The sequence below is a fragment of the Manis pentadactyla genome, chromosome 4, assembly GCF_030020395.1.
Source record: "Manis pentadactyla isolate mManPen7 chromosome 4, mManPen7.hap1, whole genome shotgun sequence".
NCBI classification, from domain to species: domain Eukaryota; kingdom Metazoa; phylum Chordata; class Mammalia; order Pholidota; family Manidae; genus Manis; species Manis pentadactyla.
Genome location: NC_080022.1, coordinates 144,752,704 through 144,772,058, shown reverse-complemented (window position 1 = coordinate 144,772,058; position 19,355 = coordinate 144,752,704). Strand labels below are relative to the sequence as shown.

At 36.9% G+C, this 19,355-nt stretch overlaps 1 protein-coding gene across 1 annotated transcript in view; it reads left to right on the top strand.

Moving 5' to 3' along the window:
• Positions 1–19,355, top strand: part of LOC130683478 (serine/threonine-protein kinase TAO1-like) — a 35,955-nt gene that overhangs the window by 13,084 nt on the left and 3,516 nt on the right. Inside the window, 6 exon segments of the mRNA XM_057501124.1 lie at positions 24–248; positions 8,373–8,501; positions 11,031–11,234; positions 13,624–13,863; positions 17,764–17,976; positions 18,877–19,059. Of these exon segments, the coding sequence (XP_057357107.1) occupies positions 24–248; positions 8,373–8,501; positions 11,031–11,234; positions 13,624–13,863; positions 17,764–17,976; positions 18,877–19,059 (1,194 nt within the window).

Below are 19,355 nucleotides of genomic sequence, written 5' to 3'. Positions count from 1 at the left end.
CTCTTTCCTCTCCATTTCTGTAGGTTACAAGGCAAATACAAGAACAGGAGCCTAGAGAACAAATGTTTTGTTACATCGAAATGAGGCGGCAACATCGAAGAAAGCTGGTGACTCTGGAAAACAAGCTAAAGGCTGAGATGGATGAACATCGTTTCAGATTAGAAAAAGATTTTGAAACTCAGTGTAACAACTTTGTGGCGGAAATGGCGAAACTTATCAAGAAACATCAGGCTGCTCTGGAAAAAGAGGTAGCTGATCAGTATTACTAATGTATTTATTCTAACTTGTGACTATTTCAAAATTAACCAAGATGGCATTTTGCTATTAGGGTGTCTGTTCCCCAGAACCAAGCAAATCAGTTGGGGAAAGGGAGAAATACTTATATAATAGGTAAAATTTCCAGTGCTGAGTCTGGGAACCTGTAGATATGGGATTGATGACTTGATAGTTTCATCGTGTAACAGTGGTTAAGTCAGGTAGATCAGATTAAAGATGATGACGTGACAGGTGAGAAGAGGCCTCCTCCCAAAACCACATATGATACAAAAATATAGTTAATACAACTAACCCTAAAAGATCAACAGGAAAGAAGGCTGCCCCAGACTGCTTACACCTGGAGAAAAAACAAACCTCTAAAAGGGTAACATATGAAAGCCGTGATCTGGAGGGACCCACACTCTTCCCCCACCACAGCTCACTGGCAGAAGGAAGAGAAATGGAGTGGGGATGGGTAGAGGCCTGGGACTGCTGAACACCCAGCCCTGGAGAGCTGCAGTGCTGTGGGAGCACAAACCCACATTGCATGGTGCTCTGGAGATTAGTGGGGTTGGAAAGCTAAGACAGGAGGAACACTTGGAGAGACTGAGATTCCAGCCACTTGTGGAAAATGGGGATCCACATCCAGCTGCTCTGGGACAAAAGAAAGGCAGGCAGCATGAGAGGCTTCCTAACAGTGAGAGGACTACTAAAGGGGCAAGGATTGCACAGGGCTAGCTGTTCAGGAAAAAAGGACAGGTAGACAAAATTGTCCAGGTACACTCTACCCAGCAGGTTGGGAACTTTTCAGAAACTGCATGTGCTACATCTCCCAGGCTGGCTACCCAGCTCCGAGTCCTTCCACCATGATATGCAGCTTGCTGCACCTTCCAGACAGCTGGCACTGGCTTGCAAACCAGCTGCCCCTTCCCTGGTGTCAGTCCAGCCAGAGGGAAGCCCTGCCTACAGCAGCTACAAATGCAAAGCATACAGGGTTACACCTGTGTGTTCGGCCCACTGGTCTGGCTGTGGAGAGAGGCAAAGTAGCCAGGAAGCAGGAAACAGCTCTTCCCAACCCCCAGTGACCAGCACCACTCCCCTGCGACCCCTGACTTCCCTCCATGGGCTAAGCAGCTCCAGAGAGCAGACCTTCTGGGTAATAGAGGGTGCCACATACAGATATGAAACATCAAAGGGATCAAACGCTTTAGAACAGATGGACCTAACAGATATCTACAGAATGTTCCACCAAAAAGCCACAGGATACACATTCTTCTCAGGTTCAACCCCAGATCCCAAAAACACCAGAAAAAGAATCAAGTGAAAATGAACTCATCAAACTTCCTGAAAGACATTTTAAAAAGAAGTCATAAACATGCTCATAGAGGTACAGGAAAATATTCAGGAACTCAGGAATGAATTCAAGACAGAGATCCATTCATTATGGAATACAATGGGGGGATTTAAAAGTAGATTAGATATGATAGAGGAGACAATAAATGAAAAAGAAAGTAGAGAAGAGGAATACAAAGAAGCAGAGGCACAGAAAAAAGGATCTTTAGGAATGAAAGAATATTGAGAGAACTGTGTGACCAATCCAAATGGAACAATATTTGTATTATATGGGTACCAGAAGAAGAAGATAGACAAAAAGGGAAAGTGTCTTTGAGGAGGTAATTGCTGAAAACTTCCCGAGTCTGGGGAAGGAGATAGTCTCTCAGGCCATGGAGGTGCACAGATCTCCCAACACAGGGGACCCAAGGAAGACAACACCAAAACATATAATAATTAAAATGGCAAAGATCAAGGATAAGGACAGAGTATTAAAAGAAGGCACAGAGAGTAAAAAGATCATAAACAAAGGAAAAGAAATCAGGCTATCATCAGACTTCTCAGCTGAAACCTTACAGGCTGGAAGGGAGTGGCATGATATATTTAATGCAATGAAGCAGAAGCAAGAATACTCTACCTGGAAAGATTATCACTTAAAGTTGAAGGAGGGATTAAACAATTTCCAGAAAAGCAAAAGCTGAGAGAATTTACCTCCCACAAACTGTCTCTACAGTGTATTTTGGAGGGACTGCTATAGGTGGAAGTGTTCCTAAGGCTAAATAGCTGTCACCAGAGGTCATGAAAGCACAGTAAAGAAAGGAAAACAATTAAAAACTAAGCAAATGCAGAATTAAATCAACTACCCCAAAGTAGGTTAAGGGTAGACAAAGAGTACAGAATATGATACCTAATATATAAAGAATGGAGGAGGAAGGAAAAAGAGGAGAAAAAAAATCTTTGGGTTGTGTTTGTAATAGCATAGTAAGTGAGTTTAGTTAGACTCTTAGATAGTAAGGAAGGTACCCTTGAACCTTTGGTAACCACAAATCTAAAGCCTGAAAAGGCAATAAGTACATAATTATCGATAATCACTATAAATGTAAATGGTCTGAATGCACCAATCAAAAGACATAGAGTCACTGAATGGATAACAGAAGAAGAACCGTCTATATGCTGCCTACAATAGACTCACTTCAAACCCAAAGACATACACAGACTGAAATAAAGGGATGGGAAATGATATTTCATGCATCTAATAGGGAGAAAAAAGCAGGAGTTGCAGTACTTGTGTCAGACAAAATAGACTTCAAAACACAGAAAGTCACAAGAGACAAAGAACGACATTACAGAATGACAAAGGGGTCAGTCCAACAAGAGGATATATAACCATTATAAATATCTATGCACCCAACACAGGAGTACCTACATGTGTGAAACAAATACTAACAGAATTAAAAGAGGAAATAGAATGCAATGCATTCATTTTAGGAGACTTCAACACACCACTCACTCTAAAGGACAAATTAACCAAACAGAAAATAAGTAACATGACAGAGGCACTGAACAACACTTCAGAACAGATGGACCTAACAGATAACTGCAGAATGTCCCACCAAAAAGCCACAGGATACACATTCTTGTCAGGTGCACATGGAACATTTTCCAGAATAGTTCATATACTAGGCCACAAAAAAGAGCCTCAGTAAATTCAAAAATATTGAAATTGTACCAACCAGCTTCTCAGACCACAAAGGTATGAACCTAGAAATAAATTACTCAAAGAAAGTGAAAAAGCCCACAAACACATGGAGACTTAACAACATGCTCCTAAATAATCAATGGATCAATGACCAAATAAAGATCAAGCAATATATGGAGGCAAATGACAACACTAATTCAACACCACAAAATCTGTGGGATGCAGCAGAGGGAAGTTTATTGCAATATGGACCTACCTCAGGAAAGAAGAAAAATCCCATATGAACAGTCTAAACTCACAATTAACAAACCTAGACAAAGAAGAACAAATGAGGCCCAAGTCAGTAGAGGGAGGGACATAATAAAGATTAGAGCTCGCTTAAATAAATTGAGAAGATTAAAACAATAGAATCAATGAAAGCAGGAGCTGGTTTTTTGAGAAAATAAGCAAAATAGATAAACCCCTGGCCAGAATTATCAAGAAAAAATAGAGAGTAAACATAAAGAGTATCAGAAATGAAAAGGAAAAATCACTATGGACACCACAGAAATACAAAGAATTAGAAGAGAATACTATGAAAAATTGTATGCTAAAAAACTGGATAACCTAGAAGAAATGGACAACATTCAAGAAAAGTACAACCTTCCATGGCTGACCCAGAAAGGAACAGAAAATCTGAACAGACCAATTACCTGCAGCAAAACTGAATTGGTAATCAAAAAACTACCTAAGAGTAAAATTCGTGCACCAGATGGCTTCACTGCTGAATTCTATCGAACATTTAGTGAAGACCTAATACCCATCTTCCTTAAAGTTTTCCAAAGAGTAGAAGAGGAGGGAATAGTTCCACCCTCATTCTATGAAGCCAGCATCACCCTAATACCAAAACTAGGCAAATACCCCACAAAAAAGAAAATTAGAGACCAATACCCCTGTGAACCTAGGTGCAAAAATACTCAACAAAATCAAATAAAAAAATATACCAAACAGATCGTCTATCATGGTCAAATATGATTTATTCCATGGATGCAAGAATGGCACAACATTCGAACATCCATCAGCATCATCCACCACATTGACAAAAACAAAGACAAAAACCACCACATGATCATCTCCATAGAAGCTGAAAAAGCATTCAACAACATTCAACATCCATTCATGGTAAAAAATCTCAATGAAATGAGTATAGAGTGTAAGTAACGCAACATAATAAAGGCCATATATAACAAACCCACAGCCAACATCATACTTAACGGTGGGAAGCTGAAAGCTTTTCCTCTAAGATCAGAAACAAGACAAGGATGCCCACTCTCCCCACTTTTATTCAACATAGTACTGGAGGCCCTAGCCATGGCAATCAGACAACACAAAGAAATAAAAGTTATCCAGATTGGAAAAGAAGAAGTTAAACTGTCACTGTTTGAGATGACATGATATTATACATAAAAAACCCTGAAGAATCCACCCCTACACCACTAGAACTAATAACTGAATTCAGCAAAGTGAGAGGATACAAAACTAATACAGAGAAATCTGTTGCATTCCTATACACTAATGATTAACTAGCAGAAAGAGACATCAGGAAAACAATTCCATTCACAATTGCATCAATAAGAATAAAATACCTAGGGATAAAATGAATGAAGGAATTGAAAGACCTATACCCTGAAAACTACAAGACAGTCGAGAGAAAGAAGATACCAATAAATAGAAATAATATCCCTTGCTCATGGAAAGGAAGAATTAATACTGTCAAAATGGCCATCCTGCCTGAAGCAATCTACTAATTCAATGCAATCCTTATCAAAATGCCAACAGCATTCTTCAATGAACTAGATCACATAGTTCTAAAATTCATATGGTACCACGGAAGACCCCAAATAGCCAAAGCAATCCTGAGAAGGAAGAATAAAGCAGGTGGGGGATTATGCTCCCTGACTTCAAGCTCTACTGCAAAGACAATTTGGTACTGGCATGAGAACAGACCCATAGACCAGTGGAACACACTAGGGATACCAGATAAAAACCCAAGCACATATGGTCAATAAATACATGATAAAGGAGCCATGGACATACAGTGGGGAAACAACAGCGTCTTCAACAACTGGTGTTGGCAAAACTGGACAGCTACATGCAAGAGAATGAAACTGGATTATTGTCTTACCCCATACATGAAAGTAAACTCAAAATGGATCAAAGACCTGAATGTAAGTCATGAAACCATAAAACTCTTAGAAGACAACATATGCAAATATCTCTTGAACATAAACATGAGCAACTTTTTCCTGAACACATCTCCTTGGGCAAGAGAAACAAAAGTAAAAATGAACAAATGGGACTACATCAAGCTTCTGTATAGCAGAGGACACCATCAACAGAACAAAAAGGCATCCTACAGTATGGTAGAATATATTTGTAAACGACATATCTGACAAGTGATTAACATCCAAAATATGTAAAGAGCTTACATGCCTCAACACCCAAAAAGCAAATAACCTGATTAAAAAATGGGCACAGGATATGAACAGACACTTCTCCAAAGAAGAAATTCAGCTGGGCAACAGGCACTTGAAAAGATGCTCCACATCACTAATTTTAAAAGCACAATGAGATATCACCTCACACCAGTTAGTATGGCCAACATAGAAGAAACTATGAGCAATTATGGTGGCTAGGATGTGGAGAAAGGGGATTCCTCCTACACTGCTGGTGGGAATATAAACTAGTTCAAGCATCGTGGATAGCAATATGGAGGTTCCACCAAAAACTGAAAATAGAAATTCCATTTAGCCCAGGAACTCCATTCCTAGGAATTTACCCAGAGAAAACAAGCTGTCAGATTCAAAAAGACATATGCACCCCTATGTTTATTGTAGCACTATTTACAATAGCCATGATATGGAAGCAACCTAAGTGTCTACTAGTAGATGGATGGATAAAGAAGAAGTGGTACATATACACAACAGAATATTATTCAGTCATACAAAGAAAACAAATCCTACCATTTGCAACAACATGGATGGAGCTAGAGGGTATTACGCTCAGTGAAATAAGTCAGGGAGAGAAAGACAAATACCAAATGATTTCCCTCATTTGTGGAGTAAAACAACGAAGCAAAACTGAAGGAACAAAACAGCAGCAGACTCACAAACTCCGAGAAGCGTCTAGCGGTTACCAAAGGAGAGGGGTGTGAGAGGGCGGTTGGGGAGGGAGCGAGAAGGGGATTGAGGCTATTATGATTAGCACATATGGTGTGGGGGGGATCATTGGGAAGACAGTGTAGCACAGAAAAGACATGTAGTGACTGTGGCATCTTACAACACTGATGGACAGTGACTGCAATGGAGTTTTGAGGGGGGAGTCGATATGGGTGAATGTAGTAACCACATTGGTTTTCATGTGAAACCTTCATAAGACTGTATATAAATGATAACTTACTTTAAAAAAGTCATTAAGTATTCTGTTCTAGGCCTTGGACACTTTGGTTATCTGAGGAGTTTGATAAATCAGTATTTAATTTCGGTTTCAAAATCATTCATCATTCTCTGTGTACTTTTTGGAAACCTTAAATTTGTAGTAGCATTTTTATATCAAAATAATTGAAGAGTACTATAATATACAGAGAATGTTAAAGTAAGAGGGATTAAGAGGGTTTCAGATCCAGATTTAGCCCATTTGTTTACTGCAAATAAGTATCATTCGACTATATGATAAAGGTGCATTTTTTTAGGAGTTATGTGAAAACTTGTCTTCTAATTTCCTTGGTTTCCCATTTGTTTCAATTTATTTTGATCATCACTGTTGTCAAGTAAAATGTAAACTTCTCAATAAACTTACACTATTTCTTCAAATATGTCTGGCTAGTCCACCCTGAAGCATTTATAGCTACCCTGCTCACCCTTCCCTGCAAAAAAAGAAGAATCACTCTCTCACAGTAATAGAGAATTTAGCAAAATAATTTCTGGTGTAAATGAATATTTGATTTTGAAATAATTTGGTGAGAGAATGTAAAAATATTTAGAATCGTGTTTGGTGTTGTACTTTCTTGAATAATTTGTAAAGTGGTAGATACTAACATGTTTAGGAAAGCAATTCGTGAAACATGATGTACAATATGATTTTAGATTTATTTTATATATTTATATCTATGTCTTTATATGCCTAGAAAAAATTAGGAAGGATATGCACCAAAATGTTAATATTGGTTATCTCTGGCTGGTAAAATCATATAAGATTTTTTCTTCTTTGTGTGTTTCTGTAGTTCCTAAATGCTCTGCAATGAATCTGTATAGTTCACCCTTGAATAACGTAGGTTTGGACTGCACAGGCTCATTTATACACATATTGCTTTTCAATAAAGATCTTGGAAAATGTTTTGAGAGATGGTTTGAAAGATCATTTTCTTTTTTCTAGCTTTCTTTATTGTAAGAATGCAGTATATAATTTATACAACATACAGAGTATGTGTGAATATCTGTTCCTGTTGCTAGTAAGGCTTCCAGTCAGCAGCATGCTAGTAGTAGTTAAGTTTTTGGGGAGTGAAAAGTTATATGAGGATTTTTTTACTATGTTGGGAGTCAACACCCCTAATCCCCACATTGTTTATGGGTCAACTATTGCATATATCATCAGAAATAAGATAATATTACACTGGGATTTAATATTTAACATTTTTATATTACTTAAAATACAAATTAAAAGTCAGGGATTAATTTGAAGATGAATGTATTACATTATTTAATATACAAGTCAAGCTAGATAAAAGGTCATAACTTAATTACATTTGTTTTGTTTTATTGGGGGTGGTTGGGCAGCATACTCCAGTATGGGGGAAAAAAGGTAAAAACACTGACACTGTAAAAGGTCAGCATTTTAAAGATGAGTTCCATTTTATTGGTTCTCTGAAATTCAAATAATAAGGATGCTGAGTAATACTTAATAATTTATTGAATATTCTTGCTTTGGTAATGATTATACTGATTTTATATTCTTAGGTGGGAGGAAGTATCCTTGCTAATGTGTATTAAACTGCTGCTTTGAACTTATCTGCTGAGCTAATTTGATCCATTAAAAAAATTTGCTATAGGCTGAAGTGATGCCCAAAGAGGAGGAAAAATTTAAGCAACATCTACAGGCCCAGCAGAAGAAAGAACTGAACAGCTTTCTGAAGTCCCAGAAGAGAGAATATAAACTTCAGAAGGAACAGCTTAAGAAGGTATTTACTTTATAGAACTTTTCAAGCCACTTACGTGCTTACTGATTATATTCAATAGTGATCTACTCATAGAACCATTAGCATAAATTTTTCTTTTGTTTGTGGCCACTAACTATATATCAGTTTAAGTGAGGACATTGATTATAACCTATTTTCAATGGCTGATATCCTCAGTTGAGTGGGATCTAGAAAGAGTGATCTCTTGAACATTTAAATTATTTTATGAAGCTATTATTTATAATAGCCTTCCTAAGCACTTAGTAACTGAGTCACTAGAAATAAAAATACTTTAGCTGTGAAAAAGAGCCATACATTTCTTCCTTGAAAAGTATATCATACCTTCTTACTTTGGGCTCAGATTACAATAATTTGTTCTTATTCTGATTTTAACACAGAATAAGGATAAGAGGCATTTCTGCTCCTCTCATTTTCTTTAATAGGAAAGCATGCTAATCATGTCTTTATGTTTACATGATTTCATGTGTGTCATGCTGCTTTCTTGAACTTCTTTTTATCGCAGATGTACTCTAACTTTGAGGAAAGTCATGGTTGTTCCAAGGCAATTTCTGAAAGGGGATTATTATTCAGGATAGTGGTCAGGATACGAAAATGATATGTGTCAACTACTGCATATTTATTATATTGCAGAGAATATAAATCAGCCATCTTTCCTAGGTCTAAGATGATTTTTCAGAGAATATTGACCTTATGGTTCTTCACCTGTTATTCAAGAAAGAAACCAATTCTTTATTAGTTTCATTGATAGGATACTCAAACACATAAATATAAAAAATCACATAAACTTGTAGTTCTCAACTTAAAGATGTCAATGAGAAGACAGAGACAATACAGGCATACACACAAAGAATCATTTGGCTATGTTTTTCAAAATCTCTTGCCAAGGAAATTCCCAGCCACCAAGGCTTCTCCAGTTACACCCCCTCTTACAAACTGATGGGCTGAAATTTTTAGCCCATGTAATAAATTATTTGCACACAGATAAATTAATCAATCTTGATAACATAACCATAATATCTTTGGTACAGTGCTTTTGTGTGTGTAGGAATTTGAACTGTAATTAGATATTTAAGTCTTATAAAGGACATATTGGTGGCACAAAGCCTTGCTATATATACCCTGCCAAGTGAGGTTCATTGATAAGATTTTTCTGACTCGAAAGAGTATAACCTGCTATGTATTCCCATTACTGTAATCTAAAAGCTAAACTCAGTACTAGAACATGGAATTTGAAAAGATGGTAAATAGGATTCCCAACTGTAAATAAATACCCAACAAAATGCAGTTCTATAGTTGTTTCTTAGTGAAATGAGGTTTTAGTTTTATAAATGAATGTGTTGGTTTAGATAATCCTTCAAGCATATAATTCATAGCCTAACTAATAAGCTCATTTTCTTTTAGAAGGTAGTTTTGTGTATTTGTGTGTGTGTGTGTGTGTGTGTGTGTGTGTGTGTGTGTGTGTGTGTTCATTTAGAATGATTATTATCGGTATAGAGGAAGGGACCTACTAGAGTCTTGGTGGGTGGGGAGTTTCCTTGGCAAAAGATTTTGAAAAACAGCCAAGTGAGCTTTGTGTACATGCCTGTATTATCCCTGTCTTATCAGATACATCTGTAAGTTGAGAACTACAAGCTTATGTGTTTTTTATTTTTATGTGTTTGAATATCTTATTAATGAAATTAATGAATAATTGGTTTCTTTCTTGAATAACAGATGAAGAACCATAAGGTTTATAGTCTCTGAAAAGTCATCTTAGACCTAGGAAAGATGGCTGATTTATATTCTCTACAAGGTTGATGCATTTTAGGTTGAAATCTACTAGCATTAATTAGCATCCTCGGGTTTGTATCATTGAATGTATTGTCAATATTCTCATCTTGTCCAGTATAAATGAGTTTTTTAGGTAGTTTGTGAGATGATATTTAAAATGCTGTAGAAAAACATTGGTCTTGCCTTGTGCAGTGGTTATAGTGCTGAATATTAAATCCATTCTAAAAGGTCTCTATTTTCCTATAGTTTTCTTCGTTTTCCATTTAATTTCCAAAGTCTTTTATACTGAAACCATCCTTAACTTTGCCAAAAACTTAGCATTTCTATTGTTGAAAATCAAGAAGTGAGACATAACTATATTTTAACCTTGATTTTAATTCGTGTGTGACTTTTACTTGAAAGCACTGCCTTCTTCCCCTTTTGGGGAGGGATTTAAAGAAAGATGCTTTACTTCATTCACCAATCATTGTGTGCTCTCAAAGCAATGAGCCATCATAAATATAGCTGTGCAAAGCTAAAAAGTATGCATGTTTTCTAGTGTGTTTTATTTTCTTGTCCTACTTCATGGATAACACAAGAAATGGAAAAATACTAACCTACTTCCTTAAGGTCATCGCCCTGCCTGCCCTTGAGAGAGGACACAAATTAAGTACTTTTACTGAAGATTACCAGCTACCAAATAATATATTCATGTAGTTAATTTTTATGTATTTTGAACTCAGTTGTTTTTTATCTTGCCAGGCGCTGAATGAAAGCCAGAGCGCCCCAAGGAAAGAAAAACAGGAATGGCTGTCAAAGCAGATAGAGAACATCCAGCATCTCCAAGCCGCGGAAAAGACTGATCTTCTTCAACATCAGAGACAGTGCCTAGGGCTGCAATGCCGTCGCTTCCAAAGAAAGATATTCCTTGGGCGCTGTAACTTGGAGTAGGACCTTGTCATGGAGGTATGTTTAACTGGTGTGAAATCAGAATCTTCCAGAAAAGATGTCAGTCACATCCCACCCTCAAGGCCTGAGAGCGCTTCTGCTTCCCTTTGCCTAAGTCCTTCTTCCCTGGAAACCCAACCCACACGGTTCACCTTCTCCCTCACTTCATATCTCCCCAATTCTGATCACCAAATCCTTCTCCCTTCTTTAAATATTCTTGCACTCCTCTCTCACTCTCTCTCTCTCTCTCTCTCTCTCTCTCTCTCTCTCTCTCTCTCTCACACACACACACACACACACACACACACACATGTGCACACTTTTTTCGGGGGATCTCTCTCTCCCCAAGTAGAATGGAAATTATATGAATTCCCAGGTTCTGTTCAGGGCTTTTATATCCAGTGGATAGATATATCCAGGCCTTATACCTAGTGGCTGGCCCATAACAGGTATTCAATAACTATGTATTAAGTAAATATTTAATAAATATTAAATCCATGAGTGAAAGAAGTATTAATTTTTAAATGTGAGAAAATTAATTGGATAATTTATGTCTTTTCATCTGAAATGGGTGCCATGAAGGTATATACTACCAGTTAGCATATTTTTATAATCATGAAATTATTCATTGGGCATATGTAGAAACTTATGCCAATGAAAACAACGGTTCTCATTATCAGGTATACCTATGAGCAAAGATCAATTTATTTCCAAGAGTCGCTTAAAATAAACTTCAAATATAAGTTAATTATTCAAATTCACTAATAATTAAAGAAATTCAGATTAAAACAATTGAATCAATTCGATAAGATCAGTCTAAAAAATTGGTAAGTCCTAGTAGTGGCACGGGAAAGTGGGCAACGTTGGGAAGAGTATAAATTGATACTGCCATTTTGGAGCATATTTCAGCAGCTTTTATAATTTAATTTGCGTGTATCTTCTATCTATCAAATCCACTTCTCAAATTCTATCCTAAAGAAATAATAACATAATTATATGGTGTATCATGTGTAGATGTTTATTGAAAATTTGTCATAAGCAAAAAATGGAACAACTAGTGCATCACAAAGCAGAGGCTTACTATAAAACTTTTAAAAAAAGATCTGTATGTCCTTATCTGATCTGGATATTTGTCCATTATATTTTTCGGTAAAGAAAGCATATTATATGCCTATAATATATACTTTTATTCAATTTTAAAACTGTATGTTTTTGTTGAATAGTTGTGTCACGATAGCATGGGGAAGGTTGGGAAACATATGCACCAAATGTTGGCCCCTGGAGAAGGGGCAGCAGAGGCAAAAGGGCCAAGTCTGGCTTCCTTCTACAGAGAAAAAGAGAGAGTGTGTGTGTGAGTGTATGTGTGTGTGTTGTATATTTGATCTTTTTAAACTGAAAAAATTGTAACATTTATTGATCATGAGGTAGGTATTCTGAGAGCTTTCCACTTATGAATTCATTTCAGCCTCATGTTAATTTTATGAAACAGCTATGTTATGGTCTCCATTTGAGAAGTGATGAAATTGAAGCACAGAGAGTTTAAGTAATTAACCCAAGGACTCACTGCTAGTTGGAAGCAGAGCCAGGATTTAGAAAGCAGGCAGTCTAGCCCTAGAGTCTTGTGTTCTTTTTTGTTTGTTTGTTTTTAAATTTTTTATTAAGGTATGATTGATATACACTCTTATGAAGGTTTCACGTGAAAAAACAATGTGGTTACTACATTTACCCATATTGTCAAGTCCCCACCCATACCCCAATGCAGTCACTGTCCATCAGTGCAGCAATCAACTGCCAGAGATCCACTATGTCCCTTCTCTGTGAAACACTGTTCTCCCTGTGATCCCCCACACCATGTGTACTAAACATAATACCCCTCAGTCCCCTTCTCCCTCCCTCCCCACCCACCCTCCCACACTCCTCCCCTTTGGTAACCACCAGTTCATTCTTGGAGTCTGAGTCTGCTGCCATTTTGTTCCTTCAGTTTTGCTTCATTGTTATTAGAGTCTTGTGTTCTTAACCACTACACTATACTGGGTATACTGCATGTAATAGAATTGAATGTATACACTGAAGAAATTCAAAGGATGACTTAGAAGTCCTCTTCAAATACAAAATTAGGAAACATAAATGAAAGAGAGTAGAAAGGACATTAAGTCTCTTGGGACAGATTTGATATGTCTGAAGCTTATTGCTAAAAGTACTATAAATAGCCAATGAACAGCTAAGGAAATTATGCTACCAATTGCCCATTTTCTACAGTTACAGTAATAAAACTTTAATATTTACTGTGCAGCCATTATTAAATCAGAGGATTACATCTATATCCTGGTTATTCTGTTTCTTAGGATTTTTTTCTCCTGGCATTGTACATCAGTAAATTATGCCTTTGTCTTTTGTTATGAATTAGGAGTTAAATAAGAGGCAGACTCAAATGGACTTGGAGCATGCAACGCTACTGCGTCATCATGAATCCATGCAAGAACTGGAGTTCCGCCAGCTCAACACAAGGCAGAAGATGCGCTCTGAGCTGATCAGACTGCAGCATCAAGCCGAGCTCACTAACCAGCTGGAGCATAATAAACGGAGAGAACAAGGACTAAGGCGAAAGCATGCCATGGAGGTTCAACAACAGTCTAAGAGTCTGAAGGTACCTTTAGCCTAAGCTTCTTGACAAAGAAGAACAGATAAAAGCAAAATGTAAACACTAAAAATCTAAGCCAGATGTCTGCTATAAAGAAATTGAATAAGCTTTTTTTCTTTTCACTTTAAGCATGTTTGGTTAGTTTTGATGTAGAGGGTCTGTAGCTACAGACTTCTGCTTATGTATTTCTCAGCAGAGTACCAAAAAATGGCCAGAACTTTTTCACTGTGGAAAGTGCCATAAATGAGATTCAAAATTCTTATTTTAAGTGTACCCAGATGTCCAATGTTGATACTACAACCATATATCAACATACTAATCTGTTGGCTTCTCTCTGTTGTTCCAAGTTTTATAGTTTTGGGATCTTATTTCCTCTGAATGTGATTTGTATCCAAAAGAGGCAGTAAGTTCTTGATTAGTACAGAAACCAGAGAATGAAAAAATGCCTTTTTACTCCCTCTCCCTTCATTGTCTATACTCATCCCAAGAGGAATAGTGGAATTATCACATTGTTACTCCCATTCTTTCTGTGCTTGGTAGCATAGGTAAGACCAGGGCATGTGTAGTTGGAGTGTATTTTTTTAATTAGCACATCAGAGTGAAGCAAGCTATTATTATATGCCCTCTTGTAGACAAATAAGGAAAGACAACTGTTGGTGATATACAATAACTAAGGACTTTAAATTTTGTATTTGCTTTGCATAGATGAATTTATTCATAGGAAACAAAATTCAAAAGATGCCAAAGTGTATTTATTATAAGTTAAAGGTTTCCCTCTCCTTGTCCTTTAAGCCACCTGGTCCAGACCCCTCTACCAAAATCAACCAGAGTTAACAATTCCAAGGAATTTTCAAATTTTATAACTTGTAATAAATATGTGAAGTATAATCACATGCATCTTAATAAACATAAAACTGAAACAACCCACTATATATGTTGTCATCCATAGTAGTACCTCAATTAATCTGTATGTCTGCACATTTTAAACTTTTATTTACATCCAATAAGGCCCAGATCCCACAGTATCTTCTTTACCCCCTTTTTCAAACTATTTGACAATTTAATTATAGAACTATCATGTAACAACACTTACCTGAATAACTGTCCTGAAGTGAAGTGAACTTCACTCACAGAAGTAATCTGTGTCAAAACCAGAAGCAAAATCAGAGGGATCTCTGGTTCCTATTCAGCTCCATTCATACAGGTTGTCCTGAACAAAATACAGAAGCAAAGCTAAGATTCACCCTTTCCTTGTGAATCTAAGTAAAATGTTACTTTGCTGTATCTTCAAAACAGCTAATGAACATCGTTTCCAGAGTGGCTCATATGTTGACTACCCACATAACCATCATTAGTTAATGCTTATGAAAATCAGACTTCTTAATGATTTTCCAAATTTATTTTGTCTTTGTAGTAGCTACACAGTACAGGTTCCCACCAAAAGATATTTAAAGCATGTCTATAAAATTAATTACAATTTTAAAGTGAGCAGCACCCAGAAGTAAACCACACTGAAAGCTTCCTGGTTTTCTTTGGTCAGACCACAAATCTGATACGACTTCATTTCTCTGGGTCTTGGCATAGGTTAGTTGTTTGCTGTTTAACCCTTCCTTTTTTTCCCTGTTGTTACAGCCTTCTCAGTTTGAAAGCTTGTACAACACTAGTCTTATTCTCACAGATACTATTAAAAAATCAAGGGGAAAAATAATGTTTCACAATCATAGTCAGATCTTGGATAGAAAGCTTCCTTCTCATGATACTTAAGCTCAAGATTTTCCATTAAAGAAATTCTTCTGTTACTTTAGTGGGAAAGAAAATCACCACGTTCCTCTTAGTTGTATATATCTATCTACTTGCACCATTTGAACAAAACACTCTTTTTTTTTAAATTAAGGTATCATTGATAAACAATCTTATGAAGGTTTCACATGAGCACATTGTGGTTTCAACATTCACTCATACTATCAATCCCTCCCACCCCACTGCAGTCACTGTCCATCAGCGTAGTAAGACACTACAGAGTCATTACTTGTCTTCTCCGTGCTGTACTGCCTTCCCCATGACCCACCTATATTGTGAGTGCTAATTACAGTGCCCTTTAATCCCCCTCTCCCTCCCTCCCCACCCACGATCCCCAATCCCTTCCCTTTGGTAACCCTAGTCCCTTTGTGGAGAAAACAGACTCTATTTTAACACCAGGTCATTTTATTTATGTAAGTAACAGTTGCAATTTTTTTAGGTAAATTTTTATTTACTAAGTAATAGCTCAACTGCAATAGTGGCAACTATTCCAGCTTTCTCCAAGACTTTAAGGGGGATAGGAGGACGTCAGTGTGCACACTTAGATAAGCTGACAGTATTTGTAGACATTGGGCACCATTTCTGTGGAATGACTTGGGTAAACACCTATTGTCTATCTGCCATTTCTTCATCTGCCATCAGGTGATGTTTTGTCAGTATTAAGTGATTAAGAAACAACTGGAACATGTTTATCCTGCTTTCACTTGAGTGAAACATTGAAGGATATAGTTTATTCTTGGTATAAGTATTAATCTTGTTGAAAAAAATTTTCAGGGCATTTCTTTTTGTCATTACCTAGTGATACAGAGTGACTATAGTTTTCTTGTCAAAATATTTGAATATTTTAAAGTTTTTTAAAGAATGGAGTCTGTTACACAAAGTCAGAAGAGAATTCTAAATTTCATTGTTCTATTCCTAACTTGGAGGAATTTTATTAACCAAGGGCAGTATTTAAGAGCAGTGCTAAGCCAACTAAACCAAGAGTTTGTCTTTCTAGCTAGACATTTCTTGACCCTTCACAGAATAAAGGTGCATGACTATGACTTAGAACCTCAATTGGTATAAAATGCAGAAAAGGATATATATTTGATTTTGTAGTATTGGAGCAAAGAGTGTGAGCTAGTTCCTTGACAAGAGTGTTTGGTCATACATGCATTTGCACACCAAATCAACCATTCAATATCTGGCAGTATATATATTGAGGGAAATAATTTCGACTATAGGTTCTGCCTTTGTGTAGTAAATGAGTGTTGTTACTTGTAGGCTTGATGGGTATACCTTATAAAATATATCTCATCTTATTAAGTTTTGTTAAAACTTGAGTTCATAGAATAATTAACCTGTGATTTAAAGCCAGAGTTATTCTGTTTCTGAACTCAAATTATTTTATCTCAAAACTGTTTATGTAGTTCATGTCTGTTATCATTACCACAAGGAGGGTTGTCATCCCTTCCGTTGCCTCATAACTTTTCTTTGACCTTTGAAAGATTAGTTAACTTTCAGGTTTTTGCTCATGGTGCTAAAGAGTAAACCCTTATTAAGTAGTTTCTACCTAGTTCAGTATCTTAAGGAAAAAGACAATTGTAATAACAATATCAGTCAGTTACTAGTGCCCTACTTTTATGGGGTCCATCACAGACTATGTTTACAGTTGAGATTGTCATTAAAAGAAATTGGAGCAAAATGTCTTAGACGAGGAACAGAGTAAATATAGTTATTTTCTGCTTCAGGGATCTGATAAAATAATGACTGGCCAGTAAAATTATTTTACATCTACTAAGTGCATGAAAAGAAATATAATTTTCTGCCATCTATATACACAGTAATCAATGGTAATTTTAATATTTACTCAGGTCACTAAATTAAAAACAAAATAAGTATTGCCTGAGGTCCTATGATAAATGAAGTTCTTGGTATTCTTATGTTTTAGAGTTTGTTATAAAATTGCATGGAATCCAGTGGTTTGACCCAAGTATAGAGGTACCTGTGACCTTATGATCTGAGTTTTTGTTTCCTCTTCTTTTCTAGTCTAGCCTTTTCATGTAAGCATATGCTATACCAAATGCCATATGTTAAAAATTATATGTCTGTTTCTTTTCATTACAGTCTAAAAAGCTCCAAATCAAAAAGCAGTTCCAGGACACCTGCAAAATCCAATCCAGACAGTACAAAGCTTTAAGAAATCACTTACAGGAATCTACACCAAAGAGTGAGCGCAAAGCTGTTCTGAAACGGCTTAAGGAGGAGCAGACCCGGAAGTTAGCCATCTTAGCTGAGCAGTGTGACCACAGCATTCGTGAAATGCTCTCCACACAAGCCGTAAGTTTATTTTACTTAGGCAAAACAAATATAGTGCCCCTTTCCTTCCACCACATTAATAAAATCCCAACAATTAAAATATTAAGGTGGAAATGAAAACTCTGCTGCACCTTGGGAAATAGTGCTGCTCATCCATATTCTTATTGTTCTCAGCATTGCTTGGAAATATGCATGATGTATATATAATCCTCTTTGATACACTTGGACATGAGGTTCTACATAGGCTCTCTGCTGGTGCCTTGCAGGGGTTTAGTACATACACCAACAGCGTATCAAGATTGGAGAAGCAGCTTTGTTAAGCAGTGTTTGAAAAGTAGTACTTGATTGGGAATCCAGGTGGTTCCATTTGAGTGCAGATACAAAATATTTGCTATGAAAGTTTAGAGACGTTTTCTTAATGGGCCAGATAGTAAATATTTTAGGCTTTGTGGGCCAGGAGGAAATATTGAGGTTATTATGTGGGTATTTACATTGCCATTTAAAATGCGACCATTTCAGAATGTAAAAACCATTCCTAATTAGTGGGCTGTTGAAAAACAAAAACAAAAAATCAGGTAGCTGTTCAGATTTGGCCCATAAGCTGTAGCATGCTTGTCCCTGTTCTATAGTTATTTCCACTGGAGAGAAAAGATTCAGAGTCTTATATCAATCAGATTCTATATTTTTCTTTAAAAAAATAATGATTATTTAGGCATCATCCAAATAGCTTATGATAGCTTTATCCTTATGCCATCATTGGTGCTATGTTTTCCTTTTTCAGAGATGTTTACTCCAAGATGTAAGCGAGAACAGCTGTGCCCTATAGAAGAGTAGTCTGTCTTAACTTACACCTCCTCCTTTCCAGACGTCATGAAAAGATAGCTCACAGGAGGGTATATCTGTTTTCTTTCTCCCTTTCAGCTGCGTTTGGATGAAGCACAGGAGGCAGAGTGCCAGGTTTTGAAAATGCAGCTGCAGCAGGAACTGGAGCTGTTGAATTCATATCAGAGCAAAATCAAGCTGCAGGCTGAGGCACAAGATGATCGAGAGCTTCAGGAGCTTGAACAGAGGGTCTCCTACCGCAGGGCACTCATTGAACAACAGGTGTAAGTAATAGGAAAAAGTAATTGTGGTGGGGCGGAGCCAGGACGGCGGCATGAAAATCTCCTCCCAAAACCATATGTATATATATATATATATATATATTTTTTGGTATCATTAATCTACAATTACATGAAGAACATTATGTTTACTAGGATCCCCCCTTCATCAAGTCCCCCCCACATATGCCTTCACAGTCACTGTCCATCAGCATAGTAAGATGGTGTAAAATCACTACTTGTCTTCTCTGCGTTGTAGAGCCCGCCCTGTACCCCCCCATGTTATACATGCTAATTGTA